A 23,404-nucleotide genomic window follows, 5' to 3' on the forward strand; every position below is an offset into this window, starting at 1 on the left:
TCCAAGGTGGCAATGCAAACAAGTGAACACTAAACACACTAGAAACTGATGAGTGAAGCCAGCATGTTAAAATACTGGAGTTGTAGATGGCTAGTCAGGCAAACCCATCCATGTGAGCTCTCTAAAACAGTAGTTTAGCTACTCATATTCCTCTGCCTATTCTCTGTAATCTGCCATTTTCTTTATTCATCTGCTTAGCTAAAAGGCCTGTGCAGGATGAAGAAAATGCTGTTACAGGGATAGCTGCCATACCTCACATCCAATATCCAAGCAACGCATGCCAAACAAATTGCAAGTATGATTTCAGAAACCTTTGAATTCGGGACCATAAAAGGAAACCTTATTCAATGCTACCTTCTCTGCACTGGAGTGTTGCTTTGTTGCATTAGTGGAACTGGAATTTGGTGAAAGAAAGGAGGTGAACAGCCTCTTGTTTTTGGCGACCATTTCTGTTCGAATAAGATCAGAGGGAATTTGGGACATAAGGGGAAAGAGCGACTTTAAGTAATTCCTACAGTACAGAAAGCCCCAGAGACATCTCAAAGCATAGTTCCAACAACTACATTCCTGCTAATTGTAATTTTGAGTTTCTCCTTCCCTCTCAATTCCTGATTTCCAGCTATTTCCGAGCTGCTACTTGTACCCTCGAGTGAATACTGGCTCAAAATATCTACTCGATTCATCTCTTATCTCTTTATCTTCATTTAGTATTTCTACAGACTCACTCATTTTCTACATGATTAATACTCACTTCATTAACTTTTTTTAAACCTCTCCTGTTTGTTTTTATATTTTTGGCTAACTTCTCATGTTAGTCTAATTTACCCTCCTTATTGGTCTTTTAGTAATTCCTTATTTTTAATATTCTGTCTAACAGTTTTACCTGCCACCTATCTTTATACAATTATATATCTCTGACTATTTTGGTTAACCATGGGTGGTTGCTACTACCTAACAGAACTTTTAATGTCGTAGTCAGTAATTAATCCTATCACACTAGTCACAACCAATCCAGTATAGGCCCCTCTCTAGCTAGTGCCACAGCACATTAGTCTAAGAAATTGTCTTGAACACACAATGAATTTCTCCTCTACATTACTTTGTCCCCATCTAATTATTTTCAGGATGCATATAGATTAAAATCTCTCATGATAAGCACTATATCCTTTGACAACCTCCCCATTATTTTTCCCTTGATGCACTGCCCTACCATGTGCTTATCACACCATTCCTCTTACTTTTATCATTTCTCATTTCTACCCAGACTGCTTCTATATCCTGGTTTCCTCGATTTAGCCCATTTACCACTCTTTCTTGCTTCCTGTCCTTCCTAAATGTCACATATCCATTAATCCACATTTCAGTACTGACCACTAGATCATATTTACTTATTTCAAATTTTATTATCAGTTCATTTGTTTTGAACGTGATATGCATTCAAAAGCAGTGCCTTAAGTTTTGTCATATTACTTGTTTTATATCTTCTAGTCTTCTCTGATTTGCTTTTAGATCACCATTCCCTGTCCCTTAATGTTGTCTGTTTATCTTTACTCACCAAGTCGGTCTGACACTGGGATGAGGACAAATGAATAGTTGTATATTCCTGGTTTCAGATTAACATAGCCCTAAAAATAAACTGTTTATTCTACATTCTCGTGGGGTGGGCAGTAGGTTGCAGTTAAATTTGAAAATTGTGCCTAAAATGATCAGACCATTGACTTACATTATCAAATATTTTTAAATATCACTTGAAATTTTTCTACAAGTTCAAGAAACAAGAAAATTCCCAATAACTGAAAATGAAAAGAATCACATGGAGCCAAAATTACAATGAAAGAAACCTCCTTTTGAAGTCATTCTATTCTCAAATATAAATCATTAAACTGCACCATTCAATGACTCCTCAGATACTAAAGCAGTACATATTCATAGGCAGCAAGATTTGAACAATATTTAGTCTTGAACTGCAAATGGCAACTGACAAGTGACATTTTTGCACCACTCAAGTGCCAGGCCATGACCATTTTGAGCGAGAGAGAATCAAACCATTGTCCCTGCTTATTCAATGACATTACCACCACCTAATTCCCCCATTATCAACCATTGAACACAAACAGAATTAGATGAGCCATATAAATGTAGTGGTCGCAAGGAGGTCACAGGCTGAGAATTCTAATGCATATCTTGCGTCACCAATACCTGTCCACTATCCACAAGGTATCCTTGCATTCGGTACTTACTGTCTTTAATAATACCACCTCCAACCTCCCACCCACCCTCTGACGACCCCGTCTCCCGCCTCCAACCTCCCGCCCACCCTCTGACGACCCCTTCTCCCGCCTCCAACACACCCCATCCACCTGGACACCCCGTGCTGGCCTCTTACCCGCCCTCGATCTATTTATAGCCAACTGCCGCCGCGACATTAACCGACTCAATCTGTCCACCCCTCTCACCCACTCCAACCTCTCACCCTCAGAACATGCAGCCCTCCACTCCAACCCCAACTCACCATCAAAATCTATTGCATCCGCTGCACCCGATGTGGCCTCCTCTATATTGGGGAGACGGGCCGCCTACTTGCGGAACGCTTCAGGGAACACCTCTGGGACGCCCGGACCAACCAACCCAACCACCCCGTGGCTCAACACTTTAACTCTCCCTCCCACTCCACCAAGGACATGCAGGTCCTTGGACTCCTCCACCGGCAGAACATAACAACACAACGGTTGGAGGAAGAGCGCCTCATCTTCCACCTGGGAATCCTCCAACCACAAGGGATGAACTCAGATTTCTACAGTTTCCTCATTTCCCCTCCCCCCACCTTGTCTCAGTCAGTTCCCTCGAACTCAGCACCGCCTTCCTAACCTGCAATCTTCTTCCTGACCTCTCCGCCCCCACCTCACTCCAGCCTATCACCCTCACCTTGACCTCCTTCCACCTATCACATCTCCATCACCCCTCCCCCAAGTCCCTCCTCCCTACCTTTTATCTTAGCCTGCCTAGCACACTCTCCTCATTCCTGATGAAGGGCTCTGGCCCGAAACGTCGAATTTCCTGTTCCTTGGATGCTGCCTGACCTGCTGTGCTTTGACCAGCAACACATTTTCAGCACTACCCACAAGGCACAAGTTATGAGTGCAATGGAACCCTATCCACTTGTTAGAATGGCTATAGCTCCAGAAACACAATCAGCTAAATATAAACAGGTCAAAAAAAACCCTGAATTGGCACCCTATCCATCATTTTCACATTCACTCTCCACCATTAATGCACAGCAGCGGCGTTTGCCATCTACAAAATGCACTGCATTAACTCTGAAATGATCAACAGCACTTACCAAACCTACAGCCTCTATCAGCTAGAAGAACTAAGACAGATGAATGGAAATATTACCTCCTGCAAATACCCCTCCAACATTATAACTTGGAACTATATCACTATGCGTTCACTGTTGCTGGCTCACAATCCTGGAATTCCCTCTCTAACAGCACAGAGTTGAACTACAACTTCAATGACTTCAACAGTTCGAGAAGGCAGTTTATTACCAACACCTCAAGAGCAATTAGGAATGTGCAATAAATGCTGACCAGTCATGCCCACATCAAAAGAATAAATTCAAAAATCTTTCCTATTGGACAAACTTTATATATGGACAAACAAACGTACAATTTCATAGAAAAAAACACAGCAATGACTGTTAACTTTGTGGATAGGGTAACAAATTCAAAATCTTGACAGCACCAGTATCAATGGCTCCAACCTTCGTTCTAAAGTGGAAGTCACCTTACACTGCCCAATACAGAATTCCTTGGGTTTATAATACAGAAATGCAACAACAGCATTGCATTGTAATCTGGTGTCATGTCCAGTGTAAGCGTGTAGTGGCAACAGGTTGTATTGGGCCCTAGGGTGGGCAAGCGAAGCTGGCATCAGTTCAATCAACTCGAGGAGTTAGATTCAGTTTTTGGTAATTAACTTTTCCTGAGTAGTTATTAACTTACAAGAAGGGAACTCTGAAAGTATCCATTTAAATCAGAAATTTCAGAGTGCCCCAGGAATCGGGAAATCAGCCATCATAAATTTTGATTTACAGGGCATTCCCTCAGAGACTGCTACATCATGGATTCCAGAGTTCCAAGGCACAACTCATGTCAATTGCAGAAACAACTATTTGGCCACTGCAAAAACAATCCCTATATTTTCTTGTGTGGCGTAGTGTTACACTGTGTTTATTTACTTACAAAGCAGTGAATCTTTGGAATTTCCTACCTCAGAAAGTGGTGGAACTTCAGTCATTAATATCTAGAAATGTGTTAATAGAATCATTTTCTCATTGAGTATGAGGTAGATCATGATCAGTCATGATCTCGTTCAGTGGTGCAGCAGACACAAGGGTTCCAATGCTTACTCCTGCATTTATTTCCTACTTTTCTATAACACACTGGGCAAGTACCGTGAGACATTTCACTACAAGAGAAATGTTCTATATATGTCAGCTTGGTGCGTAAATAAAGGATTCTTTCCAAAACAATGTTTTCCTTACTACCTGGAAAGCTCATCACATTTTAGTCTCATGAGTATCATTCAGTATATTAACCATTTTAGTGAAGTAACTTTTAAAAAGCTACTTAAGATCAATTTACCAAACTTTTTAAAAGTATCCCTTTTCACCAAACATCAAATTCTTGGAAAAATAGCTTAAAAGTACTGATATACAAAAACTTCTCTGCTGTAATATTCAACTTGTGTTCTGAACAGATGAGAGGTGCATACATACATGAGGTTAAACTGTGGGCACACAAAGTCAAATTCCAATGCAAATGCTAAAACTCTTTGGTCCTCAAATAAGGTCAAATGGTAAAGGTGACAGGTTATTGCTTTAAAAATGCAACTTCTAATTGTAACAAAGGATCTTTGAAAAAAAATCCAAATCTTGTAATTGGCTAAACTGATTGCCACTATGCTATGAGACTTAGAGTGGAATACCAGCAAACTGCACTACAAAATTGAAATTTGCCAAATGTCTGTTCTACCATATTACTGGTTCTAACTTCTACAGTCCTGATAGATACAATAAGTTTGTCATTATCCTATTCTATTGACTTTTATTCACAATTGCTTTGTTTTCTCTAGTTTGATCAGCAGTGCACGATTTTACAGTACAGAAAGAGACCATTCGGCACAAAACAGCTCTTTCAAAGAACCAGAAAACTATTCAGTTCTAATCGCATTTCTTCCTCTCAGTCTTTCAGCTTTCCTCCATTTCAAGTACATATGCAACTGTTTTTTGAAAATGACAATTGTGGACCATCATCCAATTACATAAATGTATGCTCAATCATAACTTGCTAAACAGAAAATCAGCTTATTTCCCTTCTGTTTCTTTCTTACATTTGTAACCTTCAATAAGTGATACATTCCTGAGTGAAAACAATTCCTCTTTCTTCCAAAACCTCAATTTTGGGCACCTTTTAGTAAAAGTTCCTTTAAACCTTACCTGCTCAGATAGCAATCTCAGTTTCTCAAACAGGGAATAAAGAACTATCCTGGCTGAAAAGGAGTACTATAATCACTAAATCTAGCCCAACTGATTGTAATTAAAGAATAAAAACACTTTTTGCAGTTGGGCATCAAATTTATTTCATTTTTTCACCTCAACTGAGTCCCTCCAGACAGTGCTATTTCTCCATCCATGTTCAAAATTTAGTTTCTTTTCATTTTAACACTCACTCCTGCAATCCTGAAATGAGCAAGCTAATTAATGACCAGCTTTCAGACATTTCATTCTATATGAACAGAATAAGACATGATCTGCATTTCTGCAAAATCCGATTGACTATGACACAGAAATCAATCCACGGTTCAGTTGATTCATTAAACGGCAAGTCTACTACAATTTACCCCATTTCACAGCACAGCTAAATGAAGTTCTCATAAAACAAAAGTAATAACCATTTAACATTCTGACACTGACCATGTGCAAGATGAAATGCAATTTCATGCAGAGTAATCATTGAGTGTATAGCAACCTTCATAAAACATTGTACAGCTGTACCAAATTACAATATCAGCATCACAGGGCAGAGTAACACTACCAAACATGGTACATCACATATTGCATAATTTAAGCCAATGCTCAGAGATAGACAGACAGCTTTACAAGTGAAGCCTTGTAACACAGGTGGACAGAGGAAACCCACAAGCAGAGACCTCATCTCTACACACAGGCTCACAAAACTTCACACATATACTTAATAAATCACAGAATTAGGAAAATTGTATTGGGAAAAGCTAAATGAAGTAGTCAAACAGTTGTGTACTTATCAAACAGTACAGAAAGTAATTAGCCAAAATTTTCATGTAGCTCAGAAAAGGTGACAGATGAAACTTTGAATTCATTAGAACTCTACATGACAGCACAACTTCCAACAAGATCACTACAGGTAGTGACACCATATTTGAAACAGGGCTTTGCAGGATGCCAACTGCAATAAGTATGTAAATTCCTGTTTGCTGGTACTTCTATTAGGTCAATTGCCTTAATTTTATCAGTAATGGCAGACATCTCAGTAAGTGCAGTTCAGCAATGCACTTTCACCACTATCTAGCTGGAGGAATTTCCCCTTAAATTCAGATGATCACAAAAATCATACGGGCCTAAGCAATTATGCGTGTATCAACCATGCATCTGCACACGAAGAACTGAGGTGTAATTGTAAATTGTGAAATAGATACCATGTGCCACATTATTACTAAGATTCTTACCTTGTGCAGTTCCAGGAGCACTTTGTCCAGAAATCACCCCTTCACTGGTGTAAGCAGAGTACAAATTTTCACTGGATGGTGATGGTTTCAGCAACTGACCTTGCCCAGAAACAGTGAATTCTTGAGTACTTGGGGGCGGCAAAAGCATCTGCTGTGATGTTAAAACTGAAGCAGTACTCTGAGCAGTTAAGGATCCTGCAATAGAAAAGCAGCTACATATATCAGCAGCAAACGGGTCAACACAAAAAAGTAATCACAACGGATGCTAACTGTCACCTACCAGATGGTAAAGGACTCTTTTGTCCTTGGGAACTGCTTCGACTAGATTTGTTGCTTTTCCCTTTAGTGGGCCGTCTACGACGTCCAGACAGGGGTGCTGCAGGTGGAATTATTACAGCTGGTGGTGCCTTACCCAACTTGATATAAAGTTCCTCGATCTCCAGCTTCTGCCGTGACTGCAACTCCTGGATTTCTTTCAAATGTCTGAAATTTGGAATTTAGGATTGTGCATTATTTTGGAGAAAATAAACTGTTAGCGACACTTTATTTTGGCTAATCTGATAAAGGACTGTGTTAGGGAAAACACAGATGTCAAACAGAGCAGGGCATGTCTGCGTGAAGACAGTTAGCCATTATACATGATAGCCAGCACTAAAAGAAATATTGTTAGGGAACAATTCCCAACTGCAACAATTACCTGGGTGAACCTCTTTGTTTACTGTCTCAAAAAAGCTACAAAGGACCCTGAGATCTACATCACTAATCTCACTCAGTAATAGTCATCAGGAAACTGGAGAACAAGGGAGTGGGTCAAACCGTTCAAAAATGTGCTTTAACCAAGTAAAGTCTCAGTAAAAGTCAGTGAAGACAGAATCAAAAATCTCAATTCATTCACCAAACATTCCAACCTTCCAATTAGGCAATTAGGTTTCTGAGACTAATGCTACTTTTGTTAAATGTAAGTAGACTGCCAAAACGGATAGCAGTCTTTCACACGTACTTCATTTATACAATATCACGGGGAGTAGCAGAGTTACAACCAGCAATGACGACTAATACGAATCACTAATGATCATTACCTTTTGGCAAGCAAGTGTCTATTTTAAATAGTGGAGAGTTGCTCTGGTAAAGGAAATCTAGAGCACAGGATACAATCTTAAAATTAAAGAAAGGCCAGTTACAAGTTAAATTACAAAACATTTTCTAAGGGATAGTGGAAATCTGGACTTCACCCCTCCCCTAATATTCCAATACTAATTCACAAAGGCTGTGGATGTTGAATTAAATATAAATATCCCAATCTAACACTGATGGAGGAGGACGTAGTCACAGCAAGGAAATCAAATAGCAGTGTTTAACTTTAACTTTTTAAACAAAAGTAGTCAATTTTTACAAACAAATATTTCAGTTTTTCCCTCAAAGTCATCCTACTGTATACCTATGCATTCTGGCAATTAAACATGACTAATCATGTGCATTATAATCAGGATAGTATGTTTACAAGAGGAACGGTTTTAACACCAAGATATAATTTCACATTCGGCAGGACAGATGTCTGATCCTACAATAACAACCACAAGAATGACCCCAGGATGTCAAATCAGCTCTGGCAGTGAGCACTGTTTCCTAATCTTAGGTGGAGTAGCAGTAGACACAATATAATTGACCACACAGTCTCTAAGACATTCAGGAAAATCATTCTGAATTATCCCTCATTGCTGGCCATGTTTCTCTTGGTGAACAGCACAGAACTTCTGTGATGCTCTCTCAAGTAGCAAGCTGTCCTGCCTAAATACTGGTCATATTGATCATTCTTAAACGGTCATTTGTTCAGGAAAGGTTTAAAAAAACCCGAGAAACCAGCATTATATTAAAATTGTTCTACTTTTTGGATGGAATGAGACACACAAGGCTAAAAATTTCAAGTTTGAAATGCATTCCACACTGTATCAGTCAAATTTTTCAAAGATTATTCCACTAGTTATTATATTTAAAAATTAACTGTTGGAAACTGGATCATATGTATTGATCACATCAGACAGTTTCCAAATGGATTAAAAGAAAAGTAACCAGATACCTACTTGTCCCTCAATCTGTGGAGTTCTTTTCGCATATCTTCATCTTCAATTTCCGAATCATTATCACTGCTCATGTAGGAGGAATTAAAGGAATTGGTAAGGTTTTGTACAATGGTAGCACTCTTTGATTCTGGAGATTGAGGGGAAACTGAACTTCCTGCACTATCAACCTGCGCTTGATCCAATTCCTTTGAATAAGGTTGCAGTCCAGTTTCCTGCAAAACTGGTCCATTCACATGTAGATACTGTTCTGAGCTAGTTGGTTCTTTTGATGGCAAAATTTGATCTGATGCTCTGAAGAGATCCACTGCCACAGAGGAAATTACTGTCATTGGAGCAGTGCTCAAAGGAACATAAGGAACAATTCCCTTGCCTGCTTCATAAGTAACTTCATCTTGTGTCCTTGCTACTGAAAAGCGGCCAACAGTGTCACGTTGTGTTGTGACCTGGAATCTTCCTATATTTGCCTTCTGAGCTGGCTCCTGTTCTTGGTATGGCACAGATTTGCTGTTTTTGTTTCGAGTTACTGAGACACTATCCACCACGTCTTCGTGACTGTCATGTTCAGATTTAATCACTGTACTCTCAGGGCTGCTTCCAGAAAATGAAGACTCATCTGACATACGTTTCAGCTTACTTTCTTCCCGCTTGTCATTTGCTTCTTGATACAAGACATCATCTGTTGCAACAGAAACCTATAAGAAAAGAAGTTACTGAATGTTTCTTCAAACAAATCTTCATCCAGATTTGGTAAATGAGTGAAGAAATTTTAAATCTATTAAAAATATACACACAATCAAATATGCATGCTTTGCAGCTGGGATAGTTTTAAAAAGCGGTGCCTCAGTACTATAATGGAGTGCCAGCTTTGAAGTTTTTGCTCAAATCCTGCAATGAACCCACAACCTTCTGAGTCAAGAGACAACTGAGCCACTACATTTGTATACTCAAACCTGACTGCACATTCCTCTAAAAGGTGTGGACTATATAACGTTTTACAAAAAAAAAAATACCTGGTTTATGTTCACATCCATATTCTGCTCTGAATCTCAAGGCAACAAAATATGGGGCAAAAAAAATGACAGATCACCAAAATGAATGACATTAAAAATATATCACACAACATTCCATCAAAAATCCAAATATCTTTATTTTGGTCTTATTCTTATTTCTTTTTGAAGCATGTTGCTTTCAACTCCACTGCTTCCAACTTAATACCATGGCTAGTCTCTGCAAGGAATAGCTCATATTTCAAGTCAGGGATAAAGTGATAGCATTTCACCACTGACCTCAAATACAGCTACTCCAAAGATTTTGCAAACTTTTGACGCATCCTTCCCCTTTCGTGACATTAATTTTAATCTGGTGACATGTGAAGGGGTTTTCAGAGCATACAACAATTGGATAGTATGGTAAGTAAACGCAGAAGAAAGATACATTGATATTCTTTTTTATAGAGAGAGAGAGAAAGAGATAGATAGATAGAGAGATAGATAGATAGAGAGATAGATAGATAGAGAGATAGATAGATAGAGAGATAGATAGATAGAGAGATAGATAGAGAGATAGAGAGATAGATAGAGAGATAGATAGAGAGATAGAGAGATAGATAGAGAGATAGAGAGATAGATAGAGAGATAGATAGAGAGATAGAGAGAGAGAGAGAAAAATAAATAATTGGGACAGATTAAGATAGAAGCTTAAGTATCAAATCAATTTTGGTTCCATCAGGTTATGCCTCTGAAAAGTGTTTTGATACTGGTTATTGTGAAAGGTGCAATCAAAACAAAATGTATTTGCTTTAGAAATCATAATGAAGAAATTCAACATTAAACATATATATAAAATTTTTCAGGGCAAGAGGGGTTTTACAGCATTTTTGTAAGCTCAGTACAACAGTAAAACTCAGTTACAAATCATTCGAAAGCTGTAACTTTCCAAGGTGGTTACGTGATCAATTGTGTTCAAAGTGAAGTTTCAATCGTTTCAATAATTTCTACCCGAATGGAGTCTGATGAAGGAGTGCATAGGGTTTCAAAATACATTCTGTTTAATACTATTTAACTGCACTCTGGCAGATTCCAAAAGTAACAAATAATCTCATTTTCACCTGTTCAGTGCAAACCCATCAGCAAGATAATGATTAGATTCCAGAGTTTTGAAGCTTAACAAACTTTTTAAAAATTTTCTTAACTGTTAAAACTTGCATGTAATTCCCCAGATGGAACTGGCAGACAAAAATAAAAAAGACATATTTTCCAAATGTCTTGACAAAATCTTTTTTTTTAAAATGCTGTAGCCATTCAACACTGTCCATGAATCAAGCTGAAATCACAAACCAGCAAGCCAGAAGTTTGCAGTCAAATTGATATCAGACAATGGTCAAAAAAAAAAGCAATTGCATTTCAAAAATATTTCCTTATATATAAAGCTCTCTGGGATACCTGGAGTTAATCAAAACCACTAATAATGAAATGTCTTTTTCCTTCATCGCCCTAGTTTTTAAGATTTAAGTATTACCTGAAAACGACCCATTTTAACTACTCCACTTCCAGTTGCAGTAATTACAGCTATGTTTGACTCTATGACCCCTTCCTCGTGAGATTGTGACACCAGCACAGGACAGCCCAATTTATCTTCTGAGGAAGCCATATTACTATCACCCAGCTGTGGAACATGACCTGGAATGGGAAGAGAGAGGGGGGAAAAAAGTATATTTATAAATTAGCACTTCCTAAAGCTAGATGTAGATCACATGGCTAAGTATATTCAAAGTATGACTGCTCACTTTAAGACTTTAAAATTGAACTGCTTACTTTTACAAAAGCCTTATGTGGCTGACAGCTATTAATCAAGATGTTTAAGGTTTTGAATTGTCAGCACACCAATCAAGTAAATTTGACAGTCACAAGTGGCCAACAGGAAAAGTATCGGAGTCAGTTTGCTTCAAATTTTCATGTTTGTTTTTAAAAATATGAACACCAAATATACACTACTCGTGCATTAGACAGTTTTCACTCAGCAGCATTGGAAAATCCATGTTTATCACTCAAAGTCTGATAATATTTTAGCAAAGTATTATATTTTCTATGAGTAGCAATAACTATTAAAAAATTTATTTGCCCTGGAAGGAGTGATGCAGTACATGCTCACTTCAATAAATTCTTTACCTTCACCAGGCAGACCAGGTGTTGTATAGCTCTGTCCAGGAGGTACAACTGACCCATTTACTGGAATCATACCCTTTGATAAAAGAAAAAGAAAGTACAAGTTCAATGAAAACGTGAAAGCATTTGAATACGCATTAAAGATGTATAACATACACAGTCACCCAACTGGGAATTTGGGTTTTAAAATAGAGGCATTTAGATTTTAAATTTGAGTGCTGTGATCATAACGTTTTCTTCAGGTCAAGATGTCATTTAGAAAAGTGACCCAAATACATCACATCTAAAAAAGTACATGATTCAGTTACGTGCTGTGCAGGATACCTGTATCATTTTTTTAATAAAATGTTTCGACTATTTAAGACAAAGGAACAGATCAGGAGAATTTAACATTTAGAAGAATCATGTTCTCAGTTAAGAACATTTCTTGACATTGTAGAAGATTTTTAGTTTAAGTTGCCAAATTGTGTGTGTTTCAGAAAAGCCTTTAATTTCTCAGAACTGAAGTGCTCCTCCATTCCTTCTGTTTATTTTCTATTTTCTTCTTTTTATTTCTCCCCTCTTGGCATTCTGAGGTAGAGCAGGCTAAGGCAGGACCGGAGTGGGGATGGGACAATGGTGGGTCCGGAGCAGTCCAGTTGTCGACTGGCACCAGTGTGAGCTGTCAGCGGCTTGCGAACCTAGGCAGACCACATTTGGAAGCCCCCTATGGTGATCTACTGAAGACAGTTATGCTCACTTTACTAACTTAAATACGAAAGTCAGAAGTTACAATATCCATCAGAATTTTATTTCTATCACGTGCAAGCACAACACAATGCATAACTGGTATGAAATTTCTCTCCACACTATACCACTTCAGATTTTCACAGTATCAGTCATCTGTGAAGCATTTCAATATTCAGCACAGACCAACATGAGCCTGCCAAAATTACTCCAATTGCGAACAAAACCTGGCCATACAGCTTTTCCATGTACCGAGTAAAATCCAGTATCAGTCCCACTTAAGATCAGAGATGGGCAATACAAAATGGAGACTTTGCCGTGATGCTTGCATCCTAGAACATATTCTCAAAATAAAAAAAGTTGACTGGACATTAACGAGAACATGTTCAACAAGGAGAAGCAAAAATAGACTTTAATAGAGTGATATGCACTTATTGTCAGATGTGAGAGTTTAAAGAAAGTTAAAGGGTTACTGCAGATTATATCTGCCATAAATGCTGTTGGCTGCGAATCTTATCAGATCGAATGCATCAGTTGGAGAGACAGTTAGAAGCAATGAGGAATTTGCAACAGCAACAGTGTGAGATGGATGGCAATTATGTGGGGGGGGGGGGGGGGATGTCTCAGATACAGTCACATGTATAATTCCAGGAAAGGTTAAGAGAGGAAAGCAGCTAGTGCACGAGTCTTTTGTGGATATACACATTGCAAACAAGTATACTGTTTTGGAAAATGTAGGGGGTTGGTAGATTCTCAGGGGAACGTAGCACGAACAGCCAAGTTTCTGGTATTTAGACTGACTCTAATGCAATGAGGGGTACGTCGGGGTCTGAGAGATCAATGGTGTTAGGGGATTCTCTAGTCAGAGGTACAGACAGATGTTTCTGTGGCCAGCAGCAAAAAAGCAGAATGGTGTGTTGCTTCCCTGGTGCCAAGATCAAAGATGTCTCAGAGAGGTTGCAGAACGTTCACAAGGGGAAGAAAGGCCAGCCAAAGGTCAATATCCACATTGGAACCAACAACATAGGAAAGCAAAAAGTTGAGAATGGATTACTCCCGGTGCTACGAGCGAGTGAGGGCAGGAATAGGAGGATACAGCAGATGAATGCACAACTGGGAGAAGGATTCAGAGGGAGGATGGAGGAGGGAGGAGGGACCCAGGGAGATAGTGAGGAAAGAAATCAATCAGAGACTGGTATAGTTGAGTACAGAAGTGAGTCAAACATTCAGGGCAAGCAGGCACAACGTAGGATTAATAAATTAAACTGCATTTATTTCAATGCAAGGGGAATAACAAGGAAGGCAGATGAACTCAGGACATGGTTAGGAACATGGGACTGGGATATCATAGCAATTACAGAGGCATGGCTCAGGGATGGGCAGGATTTGCAGCTTCATGTTCCAGGATAAAAATGCTACAGGAAGGATATAGAAAGGGAGGTGAGGGAAGAGGAGGGGGAGTGGCATTTGTGGATAAGGGATAGCATTACATCTGTGCTGAGGGAGGTTATTCCCGGAAATACATCCAGGGAAGTTATTTGGGTGAAACTGTAAAATAAGAAAGGGATCACCACCTCATTGGGATTGTATTATAGACCCCCCTAATAGTCAGAGGGAAATTGAGAAACAAACTTGTAAGGAGTTATCTGTAAGAATAATAGGGTGGTTATGGTAGGGGGTTTTAACGTTCCAAACATAGACTGGAACTACCATAGTGTTAAGGGTTTAAATGGAAAGGAATTTGTTCAGTGTGTACAAGACAATTTTCTGATTCAGTATGTGAATGTACCTACTAGAGAAGATGCAAAACTTGACCTACTCTTGGGAAATAAGGTAGGGCAGGTGACTGAGGTGTCAGTGGGGGAGCATTTTCGGGCCAGCGACCATAATTCTATTACATTTAAAAATAGCGATGGAAAAGGATAGACCAGATCTAAAAGTTGAAGTTCTAAATTGGAGAAAGGCCAATTTTGACGGTATTAGGCAAGAACTTTCAAATTGATTGGGGACAGATGTTCGCAGGTAAAGGCACTGCTGGAAAATGGGAAGCCTTCAGAAATGAGATAACGAGAATCCAGAGAAAGTATATTCCTGTTAGGATGAAAGGAAAGGCTGGTAGGTATAGGGAATGCTGGATAACTAAAGAAATTGAGGCTTTAAGAAAAAGAAGGAAGCATATATTAGGTATGTACAGTAAAGATAGAGTGAAACCTTAGAAGAATACAAAAGAAGTAGGAGTATACTTAAGGGGGAAATCAGGAGGGCAAAAAAGGGAACATGAGATAGCTTTGGCAAATACATTTAAGGAGAATCCAAAGAGTTTTTACAAATACATTAAGGACAAAAGGATAACTAGGGAAAGAATAGGGCCCCTCAAAGATCAGCAATTAAGCCTTCGTGTGGAGCCGCAGAAAATGGGGGAGATACTAAATGATTATTTTGCATCAGAATTTACTGTGAAAAAGGATATGGAAGATATAGACTGTAGGGAAATAGATGGTGACATCTTGCAAAATGTCCATATTACAGAAGAGGAAGTGCTGGACGTCTTGCAATGGGTAAAGGTGGATAAATCCCCAGGATCTGATCAGGTGTACTCTAGAACACTGTGGGAAGCTAGAGACGTGATTGCTGGGCCTCTTATTGAGATATTGGTATCATCGATAGTCACAGGTGAGGTGCCGGAAGATTGGAGGCTAGCTAACGTGGCGTCACTGTTTAACAAGGGTGATAAGGATAAGCCAGGCAACTATAGACCAGTTAGCCTGATGTCAGTGGTGGGCAAGCTGTTGGAGAGAATCCTGAGGGACAGGATGTACATGTATTTGGAAAGGCAAGGATTGATTAGGGATAGTCAACATGGCTTTATGAGTGGGAAATCATGTCTCACAAACTTGATTGAGTTTTTTGAAGAAATAACAAAGATTGATGAGGGCAGAGAAGTAGATGTGATCTATATGGACTTCAGTAAGGCGTTCGACAAGGTTCCCCATGGGAAACTGATTAGCAAGGTTAGTTCTCATGGAATACAGGGAGAACTAGCCATTTGGATACAGAACTGGCTCAAAAGGTAGAAGACAGAGGGTGGTGGTGGAGGGTTGTTTTTCAGACTAGAGGCCTGTGACCAGTGGAGTGCCACAAGGATCTGTGCTGGGTCCTCCACTTTTTGTCAATTACATAAATGATTTGGATGCAAGCATAAGAGGCACAGTTAGTGAGTTTGCAGATTACACCAAAATTGGAGGTGTAGTGGACAGCGAAGAGGGTTACCTCAGATTACAACAGGATCTTGACCAGATGTGCCAATGGGCCGAAAAGTGGCAAATGGAGTGTAATTCGGATAAATGTGAGGTGCTGCATTTTGGGAAAGGAAATCTCAGCAGGACTCATACACTTAATGGTAAGGTCCAAGGGAGTGTTGCTGAACAAAGAGACCTTAGAATGTAGGTTCATAGCTCCTTGAGAGTGGAGTCGCAGGTAGATAGTATAGTGAAGGCAGCGTTTGGTATACTTTCCTTTATTGGTCAGAGTATTGAGTACAGGAGTTGGGAGGTCATGTTGCGGCTGTACAGGACATTGGTTAGGCCACTGTTGGAATAGTGTGTGCAATTCTGATCTCCTTCATATCGGAAAGATATCGTGAAACTTGAAAGGGTTCAGAAAAGATTTACAAAGATGTTGCCAGGGTTGGAGGATTTGAGCTATAGGGAGAGGCTGAACAGGATGGGGCTGTTTTCACTGGAGTGTCGGAGGTTGAGGGGTGACCTTAGAGGTTTACAAAATTATGAGGGTCATGGATAGGGCAAATAGGCAAAGTCTTTTCCCTGGCGTTAGGGAGTCCAGAACCAGAGGACATAGTTTGGGAGAAGATTTGTAGCTCGGGTGCTCGTTGTTGTGGCTCTGTTCACCAAGCTGGGAGTTTTTGTTCCAAACGTTTCGTCCCCTTTCTAGGTGACATCCTCAGGGCTTGGGAGCCTCCTGTGAAGCATTTCTGTCATGTTTCCTTCAGCATTTATAGTGGCTTGTCTCTGCCACTTCCGGTTGTCAGTTGCTGTCCGTTGCAGTGGACACAAATCAACAGCCACTCTCAGACAACAACTCACCAGGACAAAGGACCCGATACCCAGCATGAGCAAAACCAATGTAGTGTACAAAATCCCATACAAGGACTGCACAAAACACCACATACGACAAACAGAAAGACAGCTAACAACCCGCATCTACGAACACCAACTAGCCACGAAACGACACGACCAGCTATCCTTAGGAGCCACACACACAGACGACAAACAACATTAATTCGATTGGGACAACACTACTATTATAGCGCAAGCCAAACAGAGAACAGCCAGGCAATTTCTAGAGGCATGGCACTCATCCACTGATTCCATCAACAAACTCATCGACCTGAACCCAATATACCGGCCACTGCAGCGGACAGCAACTGACAACCGGAAGCGGCAGAGACAAAGCCACTATAAATGCGGAAGGAAACATGACAGAAGCGCTTCACAGGAGGCTCCCAAGCACTGAGGATGTCACCTAGAAAAGGGGACGAAACGTTTGCAACAAAAACTCCCAGCTCAGCGAACAGAACCACAACACCAGAGGACATAGGTTTGAGGTGAGGGGGGAAAGATATAAAAGAGACATAAGGGGCAACGTTTTCACAGAGGGTGGTACATGTATAGAATGAGCTGCCAGAGGAAGTGGTGGAGACTGGTACAATTGCAACATGTAAGAGGCATTTGGATGGGTATATGAATAGGAAGGGTTTGGAGGAATACAGGCCGGCTGCTGGCAGGTGGGACTAGAATGGCTTGGAATATCTGGTCAGTATGGACAGGTTGGACCGAAGGGTCTGTTTCCATGTTGTACATCTCTATGACTAACTTTTCCAACTTATTTGACTGTTTGCAGTTTTGGAAACTGATGACAAAAAAGGTTTGACACCACTGCCCTTTCACATTTAAAACAATACCCAAAATTTACCTTCAAACTAAGTAAACTTCCTTAATCAAAATCATAAACTTGAAACACTTTAGAAAACTTGAAAACGTGGTACTTTAATACATTAAAACTCACCTGTACCGATGTGACAGGAACTGGTGCATTTGTCACAGTCTCTGGACTGAGAGCACGTCTTAATTGGGCATCTAAAGTGTCTAACGGTTGTTGTGACTGAAGGACAGTAGAAGTTTTAATAAGTTAGTTGTCCACAAATTAATGCTGCACCAAAACAAAAGAGTTCATTTCTAATACTCATTGATATTTCAGCTAAAATGTTACTGCAGCTAGAGTTTCAACGTCCCCTTAGTTTTGAATCAAACTTATAACAGGGTTCATTGAATAAATTCTCCAATATAGGAAATCAAATACACTGAATTCTTAGTTTTAACAGTCAATATCGATTCATGCCTGAATTATATTATTTTAAGTTCAAAACCATTGACTTGGCATCCTCTATAAAGGTTGGGGTCAGACTAGAAGAGGTATTTCCTTGGACTAGCTACGAAGTTCTGAGCAGGAGGCTCAGTGCCATCAGAAACCAATGAAGTAGCTTATCTATTGGCCTATTTACCCACTTGGTCAGTAATTTATGGCCTTGGACAAAACCTTTTAACAAATAGCATGAAAAATCTAAAACAGATGCACCTGGCTCACATTTTCCAATGTCTTATCGGATACATTTCATTCAAACATTTGAGCTAACTATTGAATTATAAAATGATTACAGCACAGAAAAAGGCCTTTTAGCCCATCAAGTCTGTGCCACTGCACTGCGAGAACATAGTAGCTCATCCAAATCCCCCACCCTTTTGCCATAGCCATGCAGGTGTTTGATCAATTCCCTTTTGAAAGCCACAATTCAATCAGTCGCCACTCCATACAAAGGTAATGAAGTCCAGATCCTTACCATCACTCATTTAAAAAATGTTTTGCTTCATTTGTCATTCAGCTTCTCCAATCTAGACATGAAGTGAAGTTCTCATTCCTGGTGCCATTCTCAAACATTTCCTGCACTTGCCTTCACATCTTTCCAAAGGTATGATGTCCAGAACTAAATGCAATACTCCAGTTGCACATAAACCAACAGCACAAAAGGTTCATCATAACCACCCTGCTTTTGTGTTCTATACCTCGATATAGAAAACCTAGTACCTTGTCTGAATTATTAACCACCTTCTGCCTGACACTTCTAACAAGTGTTTCTGTTTCATACTCCTTTTAGAACTATAGCCATTAACTTACATGCCTCTCCTCATTCTTCCTACCAAAATGCATCTCATCACACTATGCTGCATTAAATTGTCACTGCCATGTATGAACCCACTTCACCAGCCTGTCTACACCTGTCTTCCTCTCCAGGGAATCTATATCTATTACCTTCACACTTCATAATACTTCCAAGTTTTGTGACATTCACAACTTTTGAAATTGTACCTTGGGCAGCCAACTTTAGTCATTAATTTATATATTAAGTAAAGTGGTGCTAGTTCAACTGAGAGATGACTACTTCTTCAATCCAAAACTCTGCTCACAACTGCTCTATTTCCTGTCACTTAGCCAATTTTTGACCCATGCTGCCACTGTCCCTTGGACTTCAACTTTGTAGACATGACTGTCATGTGACACATTAAACACGTTTGGGAGGTTCAAGTAGACATCAACCTTCTGTTCAACAAGCTCTACAGTAACAAAATAAATCTAGCAAATTAAACAATTTTCCTTCACATTCATGCTAACTTACTGTCAATGAATCCTTATTTGTTCAAATCACTATTTATTTCAAACCAAAGTTAAACTAATAGGACTAGATAATCCCTTAAATTCTTTTACAAAAACAAAAATGTAGCATTTCATCTGATAATGTAAATGTTATAAACCTATCACCACTATACCCTAACTGCTCCCTTAAATCTATTTGAAAACCTCATTCTTCAGAACAAGGGCCAAAGTCTCCTGCCTCAGTGGGTCAGAGATTTATTTGCTAACAAAATACTTCAGTAAATTTTCTTCCTCTCAAACAGCTAAACTATTGAAAGGGCAGAAGTTGAAAAACAGTATAAACCATGCTACTAGAACCAAGTGCAACCAGTAGCTTTTTCTGCAGAGTTAGTGAAACAAATGATATTGTCAGAATGTTGTCAGTGTAACAAACTAACTGCGTAATCTAAACTGTCAATCAGTCATTAGATTAATATAAAAGACCTAGGCTGACTGAAAAAGTATAACTGTAATCAAGTGTAACTGATTGTGGAATTCGCATGCCATAGTAGAATCTTGCAATCCTGCTTCCGTATGCTTGAATAAATTGGTAAACGAGGAAACTGGAGACTCAGACTACAGAGTAAGAGACAGTTTGAACTCTCAGCCTTTATTGGGATAATTAAAATCCATATTATTCTACAGTTCTTGCACCTCTCTAATTTTCCTGAAAATTTGCACTAGTTGGTGAAGTAATAGTATACCCATAGTGTATTATTTATGTACTTCTATAAATTCGGTTCTTCAGTAGAACACAGAAACCAAGCACTTCAGAGCAAGAGGAAGCCATTTGGCCCTGTGGGGCTGCTCCACCTTTCAAGAAGATTATGACTGATTAGGCTGGGGTCTCAATTCCACTATCCTTCCAGTACCTCATAAACCTCGACTCTCTTATCTGTCAAGAACGTATCATTAAGAATTGTAAGACATCTATTTTCCCTCCACCACAATAACATACTTGTTAAATCAAGTGTCACTGCTCCAGTACTAATCTTCATTCCCACACTATTTTTCCTGAGCACTGCATATCATAACATAATTTGCAACACTTGTTTAAAAGCTAAGTTGGTGTTATTGCCACATCATAATGCCTCGTGGATATTGGCACCTGCTGTTCACCAATGTTACCACACGATGTAACCCAAATTAGTCTAACTGCATGATAATACTCATTTTCATACTCTGGTGGCACCTTATTTCTCCTTTCCAATGCTACATTCCAATTCCCATCCCTGCACAATTTAACTCTACCTCATTTAACATTAGCTCCTGATATCAACTTCAAACCAAACGTGCACATGCACATTCTAGCCCACTAATCATCAAGCCAAGCTGCTGACATCATTGGGTATCAGTTGGGGAGGCAATGGCCTAGTGATATTGTCGCTGGAGCGTTAATCCAGAAACCCAAGTCATGTTATAAACTCAGATGTACAGCATGGAAACAGACCCTTCGGTCCAACCCGTCCATGCCGAACAGATATCCCAACCCAATCTAGTCCCACCTGCCAGCGCCCGGCCCATATCTCTCTAAACTCTTCCTATTCAAATACCCATCCAAATGCCTCTTAAATGTTGCAATTGTACCAGCCTCCACCACTTCCTCTGGCGACTCATTCCTTACACGTACCACACTCTGAAAAAGTTGCCCCTTAGGTCACTTTCATATCTTTCCCCTCTCACCCTAAACCTATGCCTTCTAGCTCTGGACTCCCCAACCCCAGGAAAAAAACTCTGCCTATTTACCCGATCCATGCCCCTCAATTTTGTAAACCTCTATAAGGTCACCTTTCAACCTCCGACGCTCCAGGGAAAACAGACCCAGCCTGTTCCAGCCTCTCCCTATAGTTCAAATCCTCCAACCCTGGCAACATCCTTGTTAATCTTTTCTGAACCCTTTCCAGTTTCACAACATCTTTCCAATAGGAAGGAGATGTTGAATTCTGCTATGGCAGATAGTGGAATTAGAATTCAATAAAAATCTGGAATTAAAAGTCTGATGATGACTATGAAAACCATGAATTGTCAGAAAAACACATCTAGTTCACTAACACCCTTTAAGAAAGGAAAGTGCCATCCTTACCTGGTCTGGCCTACATGTGACTGCAAACTTTCAATGTGTTGACTCTTAATTGCCCTCTGGGCAACTAGAGATTGGCAACAAACGCTGGCCTAGCCAGTGATGCCCTCATCCCACGGATGAATTTTTTTTAAAAAGTCACTCAATGTTCCCATCTGGGGACCAGGACCAAGAAGTTGTCAAAGAGTCAAAAAGTCATAGATAGAGGAGGTCTACAGCAGAGAAGTAGTCTTTTTGGCTTATCAAGTCTGCATCAGTCAAAACAAGTACCTAACTTTTAAAATTGCATGTTCCAGAACACAATTTCTCAAACAGTGGAATGTGGACAAGATTTGCTCTCTATGTCAATGATAAAATAGTTGGGTTGATTTTTTTTAAATTCAGAATACACCCAGGCACATATGCACACAATAGTTTCAGAGATATTTCATTTAATTGATACGGTGAACTTTTCCAAAGGAGGACCTGGATTGGAAATACACTGTTGGTCTTTTACAGTGATGGAGAAGAGGTGGTGATCAGTAGGAGTTTTCCTTGGCCATGTTTGCCATGAGACTTTGCAGTATCTGATATTCAAAATGGCACCTAATACAGGCAACAGAAGGTCAGAGATCAGAATAATAATGCCTGACTGTCATTCTCTCTCAGTGTGTTTGGTAGCAACAGCTGAGTTCAAGTGTGGAAGGCCCTGCAGTGAGGGTAATTGAATTCCCAGTCACTGCCCTTCCCTCTCCATCTTCTTCTCCTCCTACTCCTCCTCTTCAACCCCTTCACCCCCAACCCACCCACCCACTCTGACCATTGAAGTAATCCAGCAGTCAATACCTTTGCAGACGTGTTTTTCTCTGTTAGCTTCCTAAAATCTGTCTGCAAGAACTCTCTATGGTGTTGGTATCAATTGCGGACCACAATCTCTGGATGTATTGTCCCCCTGAACACTCTACAACTGCATAGTGACACACTAATTGAGGCATCATGGAGACAACATGCCAACCAGAAATCAAGTCTACTACAGTTGCAAAAACACCTGTCTAGTTCACTAAATTGTAGAATTCTCCTGTTACTATTGCTTTCCTAAAAAAGCATCCCCCCCTCACTGTACAGCTAAGACATGCATTTGGCTGGGGCATTAAGCTGCAGAACCGTCACCTTCACTAGTATTCATAACGGAATACTGGTTGGAAAGCGAGAGGACTCCAGCATGACTTCTCTGGCCCTTCTCTACTGTCCTTCTATGTTTGCAAACCCTTGAGCTGCAGTGTGACCAATTCCAGCATCATAGTCTCCACATAGTCTCATGGATGCAGTGCAGTGATACTTGCTGCTGGTCCAGCTCCAAAGCCCAGTCCTTTCAGTTGATGACGCCCTCTACATAGAAGAAACACACTGGAGTCCCCACTTGTAACGCATAATGATTGTATGAATTATTTCAGTCAATTTGAGAGACATAGGTCAGTGCAAGGAAAATAGATTGGTGCCTAGGGCTTTAGCCAAACATATGTTCCTTACAGAAATTAAAAATAATTCCATTAACATAGACCAAAGAATTGCCCAAGAGTGTGATTAGTTGCACACTTGCCTCTAGTACCCAAAAATTACATGATCAGTGGACGATACATTTGGAAGATTTCAGGGATCATGTGGGCAGGAACATAAAAGATGAATTCAAGAGTGAGCACTTCAAATTTAATAAAGAAAAGGATACAGAAACAATGTAGTTCAAAAAGAGAAAAGCCGAGGGGAAAAAAAACTATGCTTTGTGCATCCAGTGGTTTGTGCTGCATAGTTTTATGCATGTTGACAATTTATGGTGCTTC

General features: G+C 39.8%; 1 protein-coding gene across 5 annotated transcripts in view; it reads right to left on the bottom strand.

The window, feature by feature from the left end:
• Positions 1-23,404, bottom strand: part of LOC132824964 (serine/threonine-protein kinase WNK1-like) — a 160,277-nt gene that overhangs the window by 12,480 nt on the left and 124,393 nt on the right. For all 5 annotated transcript variants that reach the window (XM_060839885.1, XM_060839887.1, XM_060839886.1 and 2 more), the window contains 6 exons: positions 17,825-17,920; positions 12,017-12,089; positions 11,367-11,527; positions 8,850-9,541; positions 7,049-7,251; positions 6,769-6,963 (listed from right to left, as the gene is read on the bottom strand). In XM_060839885.1, coding sequence (XP_060695868.1) covers positions 6,769-6,963; positions 7,049-7,251; positions 8,850-9,541; positions 11,367-11,527; positions 12,017-12,089; positions 17,825-17,920 — 1,420 coding nt within the window. The remainder of the gene's footprint in view (positions 1-6,768; positions 6,964-7,048; positions 7,252-8,849; positions 9,542-11,366; positions 11,528-12,016; positions 12,090-17,824; positions 17,921-23,404) is intronic.

The sequence above is a fragment of the Hemiscyllium ocellatum genome, chromosome 19 (genome assembly GCF_020745735.1).
Source record: "Hemiscyllium ocellatum isolate sHemOce1 chromosome 19, sHemOce1.pat.X.cur, whole genome shotgun sequence".
Classification (NCBI taxonomy): Eukaryota; Metazoa; Chordata; class Chondrichthyes; order Orectolobiformes; family Hemiscylliidae; genus Hemiscyllium; species Hemiscyllium ocellatum.